This window comes from Lissotriton helveticus, chromosome 6, assembly GCF_964261635.1.
Source record: "Lissotriton helveticus chromosome 6, aLisHel1.1, whole genome shotgun sequence".
Lineage (NCBI taxonomy): Eukaryota > Metazoa > Chordata > Amphibia > Caudata > Salamandridae > Lissotriton > Lissotriton helveticus.
The window spans coordinates 439,188,454-439,206,631 of NC_136067.1; the positions used below are offsets into that span (position 1 = coordinate 439,188,454).

At 46.2% G+C, this 18,178-nt stretch overlaps 1 protein-coding gene across 1 annotated transcript in view; it reads right to left on the reverse strand.

Annotated features, from left to right (window-relative positions):
- Positions 1 to 18,178, reverse strand: part of SNTG2 (syntrophin gamma 2) — a 1,262,328-nt gene that overhangs the window by 409,178 nt on the left and 834,972 nt on the right. The window contains exon 13 of the mRNA XM_078647499.1: positions 9,081 to 9,152. Coding sequence (XP_078503625.1) covers positions 9,081 to 9,152 — 72 coding nt within the window. The remainder of the gene's footprint in view (positions 1 to 9,080; positions 9,153 to 18,178) is intronic.

Sequence of the window (18,178 nt, forward strand, 5' to 3'; positions counted from 1 at the left end):
GTCAACCCTCCTTACAAATAAGATTTCTGTTGGCGAGGATGGGGGCAGGGGTCTGTTTTTATTCAGCCAAAAGGTAACCTTATTTCGCAGGTCTTCGTGGGTCTCCCTTTTACCTGATGGCAGTGGGGCAACACCAGTCAGCACCATGGTATAAGGTGTTGCCTCTATGGGGATATCGACCCGCGGCGTGGGATGCCTGGATTGCTTCTTTGCCAGAGGGTTAGGGGCATTTTGGTGGTTTACACGGGGCCTGTGGGGTGGGAAACTCTGGGTGGTGGGATTAGGTTTTACCTGAGGGGGTAATTTAGTTGGTTGACGTCTGGTGGGGGTTTTGTTCGTAGGCTTTGGCATATGAAGGCGTTGGGGAGCGGCCTTTAGTACCTTATTTGGAGAATTTTTATAAGCACTCCCTTTGTTTAAATTAGGGTTGTCCGTTACTGGTCCTGGTGGATTTTGATTGTTATCAACTAGACTAGGTGGAATTATAGTTGTTTTTGGGGCCAGAGATGAATGGGTGTATTTGGCCAACCCAGAATCTATGTCCGATAAGGACAATAGTATTGCAGAGTTCGCATTAACTACAGCCTCCAAAGAGTTTATTTGCAATAACATTAGTCTAGTCCTCTCCAAAACAGGTGATAGGAGGTTTTTCATTAAGACCTCCATCTTTGCCAGCAGGGAATCATCACTGCTCAGACATGTTGGACAGGGGTTTGAGGAACCTAAGGAAATAAGGGAGGGGCATAGAGTGTTGGGCAATGCATTTGTGCATTGATTTCCGCTTGGATGGCCTGAGCCTGGTATGTGATTACCAACGGGATCTTTTCATTTCGGCATCTTGCATTCTCTCCCTCCCTTATAACTGGAGTCTTGTTTTCTTTTCCTAGAACCCTTGTTTATATCTGTGAGATCTGTGTGGACTGGGGCATCAGAATCTACTTTGGGTGAGTCAGGGATTGAATCAACCGAATCAAAACTTTGATTAGTGGAATAGCTATCCTGAGTATCAATTTCTCCTGTTGCTTCAAGGTCGTCCAGGGGATGTTTGGGGAAAAGTGTAGTGTGAGCAAGAGGATTTATATCCTCGCTATCCATATGGACGATAGCTTCCGTGGTGTCTAGGTGCATACAATTAAAAGCTGCGTGTGCTTGTACTGGTGGTACGGGGCTGGGAATCTTGGCCAACCTACCTAGAGAAGAGCGTTTTCCGCTAACTAAGTCTAAGGAAAGACGCTTTTCCACCATTGCAATTTCCTTTTCCAGGATACCCGAGGCTCGCGTGATAAAAGCGTCTAGTGGGCCTGAAACCACTCCAGTTGGAGTTTGGATTTGGACGTTGCGAGTTTTACCGGATCTCAGAACCATGATTTCGGAATTTGTCCCAGCTTCTATAATCGTACCTGATTACAATCTTTATACAAGTGCGATAAAAACTGAATAGGCCGCCCTGATGGACAGTACGAATATGCGAGAACCCAAAACCCGCTCCGGGCACAATTTAGCCAATCTTACTATTGTTGCACAACGGACCAGGGATTGTGGGCCAGGGCCGTCCGCTGCCGTCCTCGAACGGCCTCAAACGGCCCGCTCTTTGCCCGGTCTTCGCCCCGGGCTGCGTCCCGCGCTGCGGGAGGAGTTGCCCCGGATATAGCAAAGACTGAGAGCGGTGGGCGGGCCGGCAGGGAGAGCGGACCGGGAGTGGTCAGCGGTCACTCAGGGACTCCTGGGATTTGGAGTCCCTGATACACTCGCAGCCCTGCAGCCCTCAGATGGTGTTGAGCTCCCACTCCTCCTCACTTGACGACGAAGCGGCACCCGCGGAGCGGGTGCGGCGAGTTGCAGGCTGAAAGTCTGGCTGGAAGTCCTCCTCACAGCGAGCAGCCAAAGGTGAGCGCGTCCCAACAAGCGCTAAAAAATGTTCCCCAAGAGTCTATGCAGCAGGTGGGGCTTTAACGGACCCTCAGGTGGGCAGTGGGCGGGCCGGCAGGGAGAGCGGACCGGGAGTGGTCAGCGGTCACTCAGGGACTCCTGGGATTTGGAGTCCCTGATACACTCGCAGCCCTGCAGCCCTCAGATGGTGTTGAGCTCCCACTCCTCCTCACTTGACGACGAAGCGGCACCCGCGGAGCGGGTGCGGCGAGTTGCAGGCTGAAAGTCTGGCTGGAAGTCCTCCTCACAGCGAGCAGCCAAAGGTGAGCGCGTCCCAACAAGCGCTAAAAAATGTTCCCCAAGAGTCTATGCAGCAGGTGGGGCTTTAACGGACCCTCAGGTGGGCGGTGGGCGGGCCGGCAGGGAGAGCGGACCGGGAGTGGTCAGCGGTCACTCAGGGATTCCTGGGATTTGGAGTCCCTGATACACTCGCAGCCCTGCAGCCCTCAGATGGTGTTGAGCTCCCACTCCTCCTCACTTGACGACGAAGCGGCACCCGCGGAGCGGGTGCGGCGAGTTGCAGGCTGAAAGTCTGGCTGGAAGTCCTCCTCACAGCGAGCAGCCAAAGGTGAGCGCGTCCCAACAAGCGCTAAAAAATGTTCCCCAAGAGTCTATGCAGCAGGTGGGGCTTTAACGGACCCTCAGGTGGGCGGTGGGCGGGCCGGCAGGGAGAGCGGACCGGGAGTGGTCAGCGGTCACTCAGGGACTCCTGGGATTTGGAGTCCCTGATACACTCGCAGCCCTGCAGCCCTCAGATGGTGTTGAGCTCCCACTCCTCCTCACTTGACGACGAAGCGGCACCCGCGGAGCGGGTGCGGCGAGTTGCAGGCTGAAAGTCTGGCTGGAAGTCCTCCTCACAGCGAGCAGCCAAAGGTGAGCGCGTCCCAACAAGCGCTAAAAAATGTTCCCCAAGAGTCTATGCAGCAGGTGGGGCTTTAACGGACCCTCAGGTGGGCGGTGGGCGGGCCGGCAGGGAGAGCGGACCGGGAGTGGTCAGCGGTCACTCAGGGACTCCTGGGATTTGGAGTCCCTGATACACTCGCAGCCCTGCAGCCCTCAGATGGTGTTGAGCTCCCACTCCTCCTCACTTGACGACGAAGCGGCACCCGCGGAGCGGGTGCGGCGAGTTGCAGGCTGAAAGTCTGGCTGGAAGTCCTCCTCACAGCGAGCAGCCAAAGGTGAGCGCGTCCCAACAAGCGCTAAAAAATGTTCCCCAAGAGTCTATGCAGCAGGTGGGGCTTTAACGGACCCTCAGGTGGGCGGTGGGCGGGCCGGCAGGGAGAGCGGACCGGGAGTGGTCAGCGGTCACTCAGGGACTCCTGGGATTTGGAGTCCCTGATACACTCGCAGCCCTGCAGCCCTCAGATGGTGTTGAGCTCCCACTCCTCCTCACTTGACGACGAAGCGGCACCCGCGGAGCGGGTGCGGCGAGTTGCAGGCTGAAAGTCTGGCTGGAAGTCCTCCTCACAGCGAGCAGCCAAAGGTGAGCGCGTCCCAACAAGCGCTAAAAAATGTTCCCTCTATATCTCAGATACAGCGTGATATCATCTCAGAAAATATCTGTGTCTCTGTGGGTGTTACATTGCTGTGCATACCTATATGACAAGGGTTACATGTTCATAAACAACAGCTGCATTTCTGTGTTGTGTCTAGGTGTGAGTGTCTGAACAGAACAAAATAACAAGAGACATTGTTGCTTGACCTTTTATGCTGTTCAGACTAAATTTCACGAAAGACCAAACGAGAAAACAACTGCAGGTTCTCTGTGAAAATATAATGTGGCACAAAAGCAAAGTGTTTATATAGCAATGTGTGCAAAGCTAATGCGGCCTGTGTCGTGCACAGTTAGGTTAACACATGAAAAACAACAATGGGCCTTCTACAGAACACATGACACTACAACACTTCCAAATTGTGTCATATCTGATGTAATCATTGTTGAACTGAGAAGAGGACAGAGAGTGCCAAAGCGTTCAGATAATGACCCAGACATAACAACTGATGAGGCATGCAGTCTGAATCAAGTGTTCCTTTATCACTGCCTCAAGACCCTCACGAAACATCCATAGATAGTTCAGCAAAAGGATTCAAATCGATTTAACACCTCCTTTTTCTCATTTTTAGAGGTATGTCTAGGGCCCCTTCTCTGGAGCCTATAATCTATACATCACATTCCTAAAAGTATGTTAGAGCCTGAGGTGTTCCTTCCAGATAACTTTTCAGTATTTAAAGGCCACAACTCAGCCCTTTAGGTAAAAAGGCCATTTAACCAAGAATATCCTCCAAGATACTATCTTAATACGATTTTGGTTTATGCCTACTTTTAGAGAAAGTGATGCATCCTCCCTGAAGCTAATTAGAGCTGAGTCCCTGAGGAGAGCTTCTACTGCAGTGCATGTTTGCCTTTTGCAGGGAAGACTTCCTCTGCAGCTCTACTGATAACAAGGTATGCCGTGCACCACTTCATCCATGAATGTCTAGTTCACAAGTTGCTCTACTATATGCTATTCTAGGTTAGCACGTAGGAGTAGTTGTAGGGTTTTATGCTTTTAGATAATATTTTATCCATGTTAGAAATGTTAATTTTATTCTTGTTGGTTGCAAAATTCCTTCAGGCTGTTTTATGATATCCTGTGTGATTATTTTAGATGTACCAAGAAACAAGTTCACCATGTTGTAATAAATATTTTAGCTAAAGTGTGTATTCTTCTTAGTGCTGTGTGTGTGTGTGATATTGTGAAGAGCGAAATAGAGTTTCTGTTACTGTGATGTCCCTGATTCCCTTCATCGATTGTTAGCAACCCAAAAACAATTAGTTTCTTTAATAATGTATTAAGTGGAGTTTTGCTTGTCTAAAATAACCTGTTTTCACATTAAGTACAGGTGCATTGAACTTAGGCCACCCGTGGATGGGGAAGCAAACGTTGTAGAGCTATGCCAGACCATAGCTTATGCAACACATGTGCAGGTTCAAGGTAGAGGGAGCATTTTCTGTGTCTGAGACTCTAAACAAAAGGTGAGCTAACTAGCCACTTGAGTCACTCTAGTTGTCTTGGGTACTGGTGATGAAACAAAGCTCAAGCAGCAAGGCATGGCTAAAATGGTTCAATGATGGCTCCAGGCAGCAAAGCAGTCCTTCCAGGTGCAGCAAGCATTCGTGTAGAGTACACATCAGGCCACAGCAGCAACTAGTCCTCTGAGATTCCTTCAGGTCCAGAAAGTGAATTGAAGAGTGTGTTTGAAGGTCCCCTTTTTATACATGGTGCCTTTTTTGAAGTGGGAGAAGTTTCTAAAGAGCTCCCTTTAAAGTGCTCGAATTTTCCTAACTCCACTGGCCTGGCTCCAATCTTGTTGCATGAACAATGGAGGGATGACAAGCCCTTTGGGTGAGTGCAGAGCATAGCCCATTCAGTAGCAAGTGGGGCTGTACCCCACTCTGCTCCTCTGCCATCTTGCTAGTTCATTGCCTGTCCAGGCATATATAATCTTTCTATTTTGCGGATGTACAGGGATGTGTTTTAGCCCTACTTTTATTTATCTTATATATTAACCAGCAAAATAAAGCTTTTGCCAGGCCCAAACCTTCCCTTTTTACATGTATAGATCACCCCTAAGGAAAACACTGGACAACCCAGAGGGCAAGTGTCATGCCCCGAGGTCCCACTCGCGAAGAAGTTCCGATTGCCTTGGTCACTATAAAAGACGCACCACTTCAACAGAATGCCGCTTTGCATTCTAGCGTCGAGCTCCCACTTCCGGGTGTTCTGTCCCCGTAGGAATTGCCTGACTTCCGGTTTTGGTCGGATGTGTTTCCTGTTCTGATTCTCCGCGTCCTCCGTGCGGGCTTTCTGTTCTGTTGTATCCTGCGGCCCTCCTTGGCGGTCCTACTACCGCGCTGACACTCTTCATCCTTGTGGGGGCATTTCTGTTTCCTTTTTGGTTTCTCCACAAACACGTTTGGAGTAATTCGTGTTTGCTTTACTTTTTCTTTTCTCCGTTCATACTCCCCTGTTCCTGGTGCTCTGCCCGAAGGCCGGGTCTTTCCCCGTCGTCCGGCCGGGTACTGCCTATTCCAGATTTCCCTGTTCCTGGTGCTCCGCCCGGCGGCAGGGTCTTTCCCCGTCGTCCGGCCGGGTACTGCCTATTCCATATTTCCCTGTTCCTGGTGCTCCGCCCGGCGGCCAGGTCTTTCCCCGTCGTCCGGCTGGGTAGTGCCTATTCCACATTTCCCTGTTCCTGGTGCTCCGCCCGGCGGCCGGGTCTTTCCCCGTCGTCCGGCCGGGTACTGCCTACCGCATATTCATATTGGTTCACTGGCCGGAGCTGCCTCCCGTTGGGTGAACCACCCAACCAGCCTTCCCTTTGGCATTTTGGAATACTCTTTGTTTGGGGCACTTGCGTGGACCAGTGTATGGTGTGTTTCGATGCTCAGCTACTGGAATCACGGTAACAGCGCGTTGCGCTGCCTCTATTACATTCTTGTATGTGGTTAATGTTGTATTTGACAAAGTTGTGACATTTTCTGGCAGATTATACCTTGTACATACTTCAGAATAAAGGCTCGCACACGCGCATTTCACCTTGGAATAAAGTTTGGTGCTCTTCAAGTATTCCCGATAAGATAAGCGTGGTGAGATTCCTAAATCACTTTATTTTATATACTAGTATAGAGTGGGGTAGAGTGCTTATACTCTTTTGCCCTTTTGTTGTACAGAGAGTGGACACCAAACCTACCTATCAGTGGTATCTCAAAGTCCAAACCATTAGCTGTGGTAGGTGATATCTATATATATGTAGGCATTGTAATGTACACTGTTTTGTAGCAAAATATAGGTAGTAACATTTTCCTTCCCTTACAGCCTGCCTCCTCATCAAGTGGCCGCACTGAAGTTCCACAGTCAAGACCTGTCATTTCCCCGCCTTTCCTTGTTTTGTTTCCCTGTTTTCCCCTGGCGTGCCATTCGATACTCTAGAGTCTGATAGAGTCGGAAGGCTGTAGGGGAAGACTGAGGACTACTCTCCAGATTCCTGACGCTCCTGCGGAACAAGCCTGGAAATCATTACAGCAAGCTGCCCTATATTTAAAAGGCAGGACTTGCACCTTTAAGATTTACATGTACTGGTAGTGAAAAACTCTCAAAGTAATTGTTCAATAGAGCAAGACATATATCTGGTATAGGATAATATTGGGATTACCTTATTACATTTTATAAGTGTTTTTCCCAATGGTGAAGCGAAATACTTTACAAGTTTGGTGTCTCTAGAATCACAATTTAAAATTCAAACTTAAGATTGAGTTGGATTTTAAATTACAGTACTGAAAATGACACTTTTAGACAGTTGGCATTTTCTTACTTTAGACATTTCGGTGCCTGCTGCCTGTCTCTGATCACATGTCTGGGATAGATGACAGTTGGGCTTTGAGCCTTCCTCTTAGAAAGCCACACACAATGGGAGCTTAGGTGTGACTTGATGGGCCATCCTGGCAGGATGGGAGGGAGGAGCTCGACCCAGCCTCACTTACACCTGAATAGGCTGCCCCCATACAAGGGGCTGCATACCTCCCCTGTAGTGAGGTAGGAGCCAGGGCAGGAAGGTAGGACCTTTGTGCACTTCAACTACATGTCTTTTAAGTCTGCCTACTTCAAAAGCACAAGTAGGTATAACTATACCTCTGGACCTGTGAAGACTGTTGCATGAAGAAGGACTGCTGTGCTGCTGAAGGACTACTACTCTGTTGGACTGGTCCTTTGCTGGACTTCTACTTTCCTATGCTACCCTGTTGCCTGGTGTTCCCCCTGCCTGGGTAAAAAAGACTTGGTCTGCATTACTTAAACCCAGAGTTTCTCCAAGGGCGAGCTGGCTGACCTCCTGATCTGAAGTCTCAGTGACATAAAAGACTTCCAATCACCCTGCAACTGCACCTGGACTCTGACATCTGTTAAAAAGGGAGTGGCATCTAGTGTTCTCTATACTAGTGTCTACTTCACCTGAGGTCACCTGCCACAATTCACAAGGTGGAAGCTGTCCCAGCCTTATGTTAGGTGTTGGTAAATGATAAATGGTTTACAACCACAATTGTGATCACAAACAACTGCTCCATGGCATTCCAAATTGCAAATAGGAGGTAGACAAACATGTTCACTTCCTCCTATTTGCAGTTCATAAATATTTTCAAAAGACAACTTTGCCAGTCAAAAATACTTTTCCAATTACAAAATAGCTTTTGTGCATTTCAACTCACTGTTGTGCAGTAGCATACCCTGAGATTTTGTGAATCACGTGATTTGCAACCGCAAAGAAAGGTTTAAGCATGAAACCCAAAAGTTTATCTTGGTGTTTTGTGACCTCACTGAGAGGGATTTACAACTCTTCTAATTTGAATCTCTTTTCCTCCATTCAGTAATGTATTTTTCTGTCTCCTTGAGTCAGCTATTTTTGAGTTGTCAAGATGATTTTTTTTACAAACAGCGTTCAGGTGCCTATGTTACTATTTTGTTCTCTTTAGGACATTGTTGAGCAATGCTACATGCACCACTTACCTCTTGTTTTCTGTACCTTTTATGACTTCATCTGCGCGTTTGTGCCATTCTAGTGACGTCTGGCAATGTAAATTACTTTAAAAACTAAGGCTAGGGGTGTTATACACCTTAAGAATGAGTGAGTAAATGTTTCAGGACATATTGTATCCATAGTGTAGTGCACACACAGTGCTGTGTCAAAGAAAGGGTGAATATAATCTCCGCACAGCTTTTCAAAGATGTTAGAAAATGTACATTGGTTTTACACATCTTTTCATGCCTATGGGTGTTCTCTAAACACTTGCGTGTACTACGTCTGTAAGTAGTGTGCATAGCGCATGTACTTCAACATTTCAATTAAAATGATGCATTCGTTTTAAAATAGTATTATAGTTGTTCTTCCTATGATAATGAATAAGATGCTCGCAAAATGTTCCAATATATCCTGCAGATCTGTGTCTGTAAGTGCAATTATGTGAAGTCTTTTTTTACGCATTTAAAAGAAAATTTTGGAAAAATATCAGGGTACCTCGGAAGAATTCAAGTGCAATGCAGTCTTTTTGAAATGTGAAGCTTAAAACATGTTTTATAATGGCTAAAAAATCATGAAATGACAAACTCCATACGTACCTTATGAACCTTAAAAAGAACCTCACAGAGGTTATAGATTTTTTCAGCGCGCACCCAGTCCAAAGTGCTTACCTGTGAAATATAGAAAGTACAATTCATTAGAATTCATTGCAATTGATTTCTTATTTCAATTTCAAAGATTGTCATGCACCAAGTCGCCTGTGAAGTGTTGCTACCGATTCTTACATTCATGAGCAAGGTGACAGTTCATCTAAAGATGAAGCGACAGGGCCCGGGGCTCAGAGAGAGTTATCTCAGAGGATCAATGGTTATGTTCCAGCTCAGGCTCCTGATCCCCAGGGTCCCTTGGAGCTGAGAGAAATGCTGCAGTAGAATACTTACCCTTACCTTAATGCAAGCTCTTGATTTCATGCAGACGATATGATACTTGACATACATTTTCACATGACTTGATGCAGCCCATCATGGTTCTGATATACCGAGATATACTGTCCCTTAACAGGAAACGACTTCTGAGTACACAGTTTTTCAAAGGGAAGCGTGACATGCAGAGAGATGGGGAAGGATGAAGTAGTTTCCACCGTACGAGTGTGGTCCCAACAGAGCTTTAAGTGGGCCAGGTCTCTCTGGGTCTTAGACTTGGTAATAATTAAACATGGAATTGAAACGGGCCTTTTTCGGACTCTGTATTCATATCCCTAACTTTACATGAAAACACTTTGATCAATTTCCGACGAGTGTAAAAAAAATCGTTAAAATGATCTATGTCTATCCTGTCTATATTTCACATTCCTTACTTAATTTTACATCACCTATGAGAGTTAGTTTGTTTAGGATGTTGTGTTTTTGTATTTTTTTCTCGTGTAGAGTATAGCTCTTACATAGTGCATATGTGGAAATTAGTCACATCCGCAGAACCATTCTATGTAAATATTTGGGTAGGGGGGACGGCCATTACAACGCAGGCTGACCCACGTGTGCTGTTTCACTGCAAGCAGAACAATGCTTGACTAAACAATGCATCAGCATTAACTACACATATGAGTGGTTCAGGCAGACAGCAGTCTAGATGTCCAGAAGGGCTGGTAGAGGAACAGGAAGCTCTGGGACAAGAACCTCCAGACACGACCAGGTAAGGGAGGCTGGGCCGGAGTTTTGGGGGGTATTTGTTTAGGTGTGGTGGTAGGTTTTAGGATAGGGGTAGGGCTTTAGGCCTCAGGGCAGGTAGTTATCAGTGCTTTAGGCCGCAGGGCGGGGGGAAGTGAAAGGGGTAATTTTAAGGGAAAGGCTTGGAACGGGCGGCAGGGGTCAGTGTAGTTTTTGGCATGAGGCAGGGTTTAAGGCCTCAAAGCGAGGGGAGGAGAAGGGGTCATTTTAGGGGCAGGACAAGGTCAGGTTTAGGGCTCATAGTGGGGAGAGTCAGGGTAGTTTTTTGGGGCAGCGACCTAGTGTTAGGGCTTAGAGTCAGGGGTGAGGGTAGTTGTAAGTGCTGGGACAGGGTGGATTACAGGGTTGAGGTATGAGGTTTTAGGGCGCAGAGCAGGTTGGCTAGGATATGCAATTTACCACACATATCCCTTTAGCAAACATGCCCTTACAACTAAATCCATACTAATATTATAAAGAGAGAGCCCAAACCTTTGAGTCGGGTAATCTCAGTAACCACAGCACCAATCACAACACCCAATACAGAGTTGGAAAGGGCAGTTGCAGCAGAAGGACATAGGCTATGCAGACGGCCACCATATACATTTAAAAGGTAAAAGAACCGTGCCAGCAAAGTAACCCCTTGTGGGCGTGTCTGCGTTGTGCTGTGGGCGTGGGCTGGGGGCGTGACAAACGAAGGGGGCGTGTGTCCGCCCTTCATGCCATGTGAGTCGTACATACAAGCGCCAATTACGTTGCTGTGCAGCATCAAGGGGCGTGACACGCTGGGGGCATGAGAAACGCTGGGGGCGTGTGTCCGGCCTTCATGCCATGTGAATGCAATTGCGCCACATCAAGGGGCACGCTCTTCGCCCTTCATGCCATGTGGGTCGTACATTAATCAGAAGACCGTCTGCTGTGGCCGTGTGCTGGGGGTGTGACAAACGTGTTCAGCTGGAGGAGTGGTAAGTAACGTTGCTGCAGCCTCTCCTGCATGCTGTTACTGAACTCTCTCATTCAACGAAATTACACGCGCCTGCTACCATCAACCAGGGCTCTAGCCGGGCTCAGGCGGCGGATCAGTACACTAATTACACGCGCCTGATAACATCAACCAGGGCTGCCGCTGGGCCTCAAGTGGGGTAACACGCTCCTGCTAACATCAAACAGGCCTGCATCTGGGCCTCCAGCGGGGGAACACGGAAATGAGCGTGTCTGCGGGGACAATTACTGCAGCTTCTCCTACTCGCCGTCACTCAACTCTCTCATTAAACGGATTTACCCGCGGGTGATAACTCTCTCATTCAACGACATTAGACGCGCCTGCTAACATCATCCAGGGCTGTAGCCAAGCTCAGGCCGCGGATCACTACACCAATTACACGCGCCTGCTAACATCAACCCGGGCTGCAGCTGGGTCTTCTCCGTCCCGATTCTAATGAAACAAACATTTTTGTCTACCGCGAGATTTTAAAATAAATTGCCCTTGCCAAATACACACATACACGCATTCTATTTCATACCCAGACAACGTCGGGACGGGCTGCTAGTTAGTTATAAAGGCATACGTGGTAAAGGCATGCGTAGGAAAGATGCGGTCATAGTTCGGACCGCATTGTTAAGGCATGCATGATTTAGGGATGCATGGTTGTATCATACAATCATGGGTACAAACTCTATGTGGAATTTAGTTTAAATGGTTAAGCCACTCCCTTCATTATGCAAATCACACCTCCTTTACAGATCGCCCACCTTTTTCATCCAACTGGGTCCCACACCGTTTGTTCATTATAAAGAGGTAACCCAATAAACCTTTTATGTTACCATCAACTAGGAAAGATACATTTGAGAAAATAGATAGAAACTATTGATATGGTCCGCTGCATTTATTGTGCTCATTTTTTAACTGAGAAAAGGAGGATGGCAAACTGTCCTAAAGGTCTAACTAGAGCACAGCTTCATGACTGTACTCAACAGTTACGGAATGAATGTGACATTTCTTAGAATGATGCCTTGCACTAGGATGCTACACCCACACCTATTTTTTTGACGCAGTGGTTAATGAAGCTAATACCTGAATTACTCTGAGCACATCATATCTTCTGTGGGGATTGAAAAAGCGAGTTTCACCTCCATCAGCCTTTTACAGAGAGCATTACCATCATTATCACATTCTTCATCCCTCTACTCACTAACTGCAGTGGTGAGACCCTGCCTCACTTCCGGCACACTTTACATGCAACCTTCCTTTTCATAGGTCGAGCCTAGCAGCATGCACGCCCTGCTCTGTCAGGTATGGTGTACTTAGTAAATAAGCTTCAAGCCAGGCCATTACTTGTCATTGGTTGATGCAGGTGCCTTTCAAAAATCCTTACTTTTGAATGGTAAATCATGCCCATTTGTCCATCCTTTTGCTCTGTTGTTCCCTCCCATAGTGACTGGCTCTGGTACGGGGCTCATTTAGCTTCTCTCGATTTCAATTAATTTAATATACTATGTTTTCTGATTGATTGCCTTTTGCTCTGGAAATGTTGCAAACGTGAGCAGATGACCAGTGTTACTGCTTTCCCCTCCCACCCACCATTTCTCTGTGTGTTCTCCCCTTCGCACCTTAGCTTTCACGTATGATCTACAGAGTCTGGGGCACTGAAGATCGAGTTGAGCTGTCACAAAAGTAGAATATTAGAAATTTGACTTCACTTGCTAGCTCCCTTTGATTCAGTTTTTTGTTTTTATCATTATGTTTCACTCGCTCAGAAGTCTATTGCTCCATTTCTGTAAACAGGGCTGTAAATCTTGTTCTTTATCTGGCCACAAATGCAGCAGCTGTGTCACTGTTTCGAGTGGTAATTCCACTTTCTTCATCCTCTAGGCAGTCCTGCAATGGCGTGCCTGTTCCCAGTGGTAATTCCTCTTTCTTAGTTGTATGGCCACTGCTGCAAGCTGCTTCTCTGGTCCCAGGGGCAATTCCTCATTCTTTGTCCTCTAGACAGTGAACCTTCTCTGGTCCTAGTGTAAATTCCTAATTTTCAGTCCTCTAGGCAGTGCTGCTTGCTGCTTCTCTGGTCCCAGTGGTAATTCCTCATTATTTGTCCTCTAGACAGAGCTGCAGTTGCTTCTCTGATCCCAAGTGATATTTCATCATTCAAAGTGTTCTAGACAGTGCTGCAGCTGCTTCTCTGACCCCAATGGTAATTCCTTATGCTTAGTCCTCTAGGCACTGCTGCTAACTGTTTCTCTGGTTCCATCAATAATTCCTAATTCTAAGTGCTGATAGCTGTTTCTCTGGTCCCACCTGTAATTCCATATTCTAAGTTGTCTAGGCAGTGCCTCTAACTGCTTCTCTGGTCTAATCAGAAATTCCTCATTCTAAGTCCTCTACGCAGTGCTGCTAGCTGCTCCTTTGGTCCTGTCAGTAATTCATCCATTCTAAGTCTTCTAGAGAATGCTGCAGCTGCGCCTGTTCCCAGTGGTTATTCCCTCTTCATAGTCCTCTAGAGGGTGCTTCTCCTCTGTTCCCAATGGTAATTCCTCTTTCTTAGCCCTCTAGCTAGTGCTGCTAGCTTCCTCTCTGGTCCCAGTGGTAATTCCTCATTTTTAGTCCTCTAGACAGTGCTGCGAGCTGCTATTCCGGTCCCATCAGTAATTCCTCATTCTAAGTCCCCTAGGCAGTGCAGCTGTATCTCTGGTCACAGTGACAAGTTCTGATTCTCAGTCCTCTAGACAGTGCTGATAGCCGCGTCTATGTTCCCAGTGGTAATTCCTCATTCTTAGTCCTCTAGATAGTGATGCAGATGCTTCTCTGGTCCCAGTGGTAATTCCTCATTCTAAATCCTCTGGACAGTGATGCAACTGAGTGTTCTACAGCGTCACAGCGGTATTAAACTGCACGCGCAGGCCCTGCAATGGCAGAGGCCTGAGACAGGTTTGCAATGCTACTTTGGTGGGTGGTGCAAGCAGCGCTGCAAGCGCACCGGTACCATTTAATTTACTGGCCCTGGGTAACTGAGATACCACCTTACAAGGGACTGATAGGTAAATTAAATACGCCAAACAGGTGTAGAACATTCTTACCACGTTTGACGATAGAGAGCACAGGCACTTTACACTGGACAGCAGTGATAAAGGGCCCAGAGTCCTAAAACCACCAGCACCAGGTCAGAAAAAATACCAGGGGGAAAGAAAAAAATTCAGGGATGACCCTACAAAAAGGGTAGGCCCAACGCTCGCTTCACTTCAAAGTTCCTCAACTGCTTCTCACTATCACTTCCTCATTTGTTCAACACGAGTATGTCAACACTAGACAAGCATTGGGAAAGTCAATGGATCTCTGCAATGCCCGACCTATTGTCCTTGTGAATGGGAATGTCTTTTATCCATGTTGTCTAGCAGCACATCTGTTGATCAGTATGGCTGAAAAACACTGAAATAAATGATATAATGCGGCCGGTGCAGGCCACTTCATAATGCTTTTTTGTGTTAGGAGGGGCAGGAAAATAAACTCAACATGGGGGGCTGAAGAAGCTCTGCATTGACTCAGCATCCTGTGATTCTGGGCTTTCAGTAACTTTCAGCAATGCTGAACAGCAGATGTGTTGCTAGAGAACATGGCTAAAAGACATTCACATTTAGAAGGCCAACAATTCAGGCATTGCCAAGACCTATTGTCTTTGCCAATGCTTGCTCTTTAGTGAGTGCGATCAGTGCGACCTATTGCCTTCTTCACAAAACTATTGCTTGTGTGACACATTTTTTGGACCTTGGCTGTATCACGTTTTGCACTAGTTCTATCTTTTTTGTGACTACTGAATTTCTCCACTGGTCTGTTCTATTCGATTCGCACTTCCCACAGATGTCTACCCTCCTCAGTTGCTTTTCCATTTCACCATCACGTTGCCTTTATTTCTATTTGCCCTATGTGCTAGTAGTACTCGTTGCAGTCACTGAAAAATGTCAACGTCCTTCACATAAGACCGTAGACATCCTTCCCGTATCAGCAAGGAAAATTATAGTCCACACCCTGGTGACCTCGCAATTGGACTACGGGAATGTCCACTACCTGGGTGTGCCAAAATGCTGCTTGCAACGCCTTCAACAAATTCAGAATGCAGCGGCACGCCTAGTCCTTAATGTACCGAGGCATGCTTCCCCCCACTGGCTGCCAGTCGGAAAGATAATTCTTTTTAAGGCCATGTGTTTCTGTCACTGGAGCATACAGGGGAAGGGCACCAGTTATCTGCTTGATTTTCTAAGCCCTTACAATCCTTGTCGACAACTAAGATCGACAGGTGCTCACCTGCTCAAAATACAGAAGATAAAAAGGGCTAGGATGGGAGCACGCTCAATTGGTTACCTGGCAGCCAGAAATTGGAACACACTCCCATCTACGTGCAGAGAAATCGGACTCCACCTTTCAAAGAAGCCTGAAAAACTGTCTCCATCAGATATAGTCAGGTTCTTCTTCTGCTCTAGCTGAAACTGTTTCTTAGCTCGGGGACACACCAGCTGGTGTAGCCAGGCGCTCTATAAATGTCTTATTATTATTAATACCATTATTCTAACTGTAAACGATCTCTTTCAGTTGTTTCCTTTTTTCATTGTTAAGAGCTCATTATGTCTTCTATTCGCGAAGTATATCAGTTGTCCATATTTTAGCAGTTATGTCTGAACATTAGCATTCCTAAGGTTATTATGGCAGCTGGTTTTCTATGCTTTCTAGATTTCATACTTTCTTACCTTTAGATCATACTGCATCTGTTCTATCACTTATGCAATTAGTGTATACAATTAAATTGTTGTTTCCCTGTCACTCTTTTTACAATTGCTCTTCTTTTTACTCTCCCTCTCGTTTGCCTTATGTATTACTGTCCTTACACATCCCAATATGTTTTCCATCCTTACTACGACTGTTGCCAAATACGATGACTTCTTGAAATCTGGTCTACACATTTATTAAATGGTTTATTCCACCAATCTACAGAACAATCATAGGTGTTAGTAGTACTCGTTGTGGTCACTGGAAAAAGTCAACTTCTTTCACAAAACTGTAAACGCCCTGTTTGGTGTTTGTTTTGTTTGTTTAAGAGCTCATCATCTCTTCTGGCTGAAAAGTATGGCAGTTGTCCATATTTTAGCTGTGATATCTGCCCCTTAAGATTTCAAAGGGTATTGTGGCAGCGTATGTCTTATCCTTTGAACGATAAGAAAACGATTTCTTTGTGGGTCTCATTTTTTCTTGTTAAGAGCTCATCATCTCTTCCTATCACTTATGCAATTAGTATACAGGACTAAACTGTTGTGTTCCTGCTCCCTTTTTTCTCAGTTGCTGCTCTTTTTACTATCCATTTCTTATGCCTTATGAATTCCTGTCTATTTCCATACGCATAATTTATCCATCCTTATTACTATTGCCATATCTAATTATTTTCTTGAAATCTTTTTTAAATTATTTACTCCACCACTCTGTAAAAAAATCCCTTTCGAACTTGCAAGTACAGACTAGGAAACAACCATCATGAAACATTCTTCATGTAATATATCACTATTTAAGATGGAGCACCAAGAAAACACGTCTTATTTTATTTTCCGGTAGCACAGTCTTCTGCTAGAAATCTTTGTAAAAAATGGTTTATTGGTAGAGGAGGTGAAAACCGTACTCAAGCAACAATAACAATCCTTGTCAGATGAACGACAGGGTGAATACATTCATTTTTATTTCCCTTCTGGTAGCTTGGCACAAAAGAAGTCAGGCTGAACTGAGAGGCAATGGGCAAAGTATTTTTTCCAGCACTTAATGGTAATAAAGTGACAACAGAAGAAAAATCCCAAATCAATTTAGAGAAATAGAGTGAAATGTAATGAATGCAATTACACAAAAATGAATTAAATGCAATCAGTAAAGATGGAGTTATGCTTTTCTAAATGCTTTTAGTTCAAAATAACACCTAAAAGATCAAAGCGCCAACCTCAGGTATCTGGTTGATGCGATACTGGGGCAAAGTCAACAATTAAGGCTTATGAAGCGCGGTCAGATATAGAAGGTGGAATGGTCCGTGTCTCGATTTACTTTTGGACTAATAAGACATTTTGAAGAAAAGTTCCTGAGAATGTAGAGTTCAGTGGGCAAGGCAGCCGATGGTGTCTGAGGAGGATGCGTCCTCATCTGGTAATAGCTGGTCAGAGTCTCGGTAAAGATTTTTATCTTCAGACTTTGCCCCTGTTTTTGGAAGTAAGTTGCAGGCTGTGGCCGACAACGGTTCCTGGAGCTGGATACCTTTTGTGAGAGGTCCAGCTAAACAGGGTTTGCTGCTGCTGAGAAGTTAGCAAAGTTAGGGAGACTGGCAATGCACTTTGGTCAGATCGTCTAGCAGATAGGTCTCAGTCTTTTGTCGGTTCTCAGGGCACTTTTTGATGAAAATTTTCTAAATCTTAAATTTTGGGGTTTGGCATGAGCAGCAGATCTAACACCACTTCCAAGGGCCCAGAACCTGGGGGGTCACCTGGGGTTTAGGACTCCAGGTGCAGGGCCCAAGGTCTGTGGAGCTTGTTATGGCCCTGTAGCTTACACAGGAGGTCAGCGAAATAGCCCTTATAGTCAGTTCTGGTGTTCCTGATTTCAAGAAGGTGATCCAGTGCTCCTTGAAGTGGAAAGGTTGGCCTTGAATCAGCAATACAGTCCTTTGGTAAAAGCTAGAATGTTCTTTGGGGTCCAGGTAGTCCTTCTGAAGACTTTCATAGGTCTAGGAGTGTACTGAAGAGGTGTCCTGAGGGCCCAATGTGTATATCTGATGTCAGCCTTTAAAGTATGCGGACAACCTGGGCTATCCCCACATCTGGTTCTGAAACGTTCTTCCCTTACCCTGACAAGGCTCCAAGAAATTAGGGGTGACAGGGTTCTGGTGCCAGGTACCTTTGTGTGTGCTGGAGGCAAGCCTTTTTCAAGTAGAGTGGGGCAGGGAAAAAATCCACCTCCAGCCATCTAGGCAAGATGG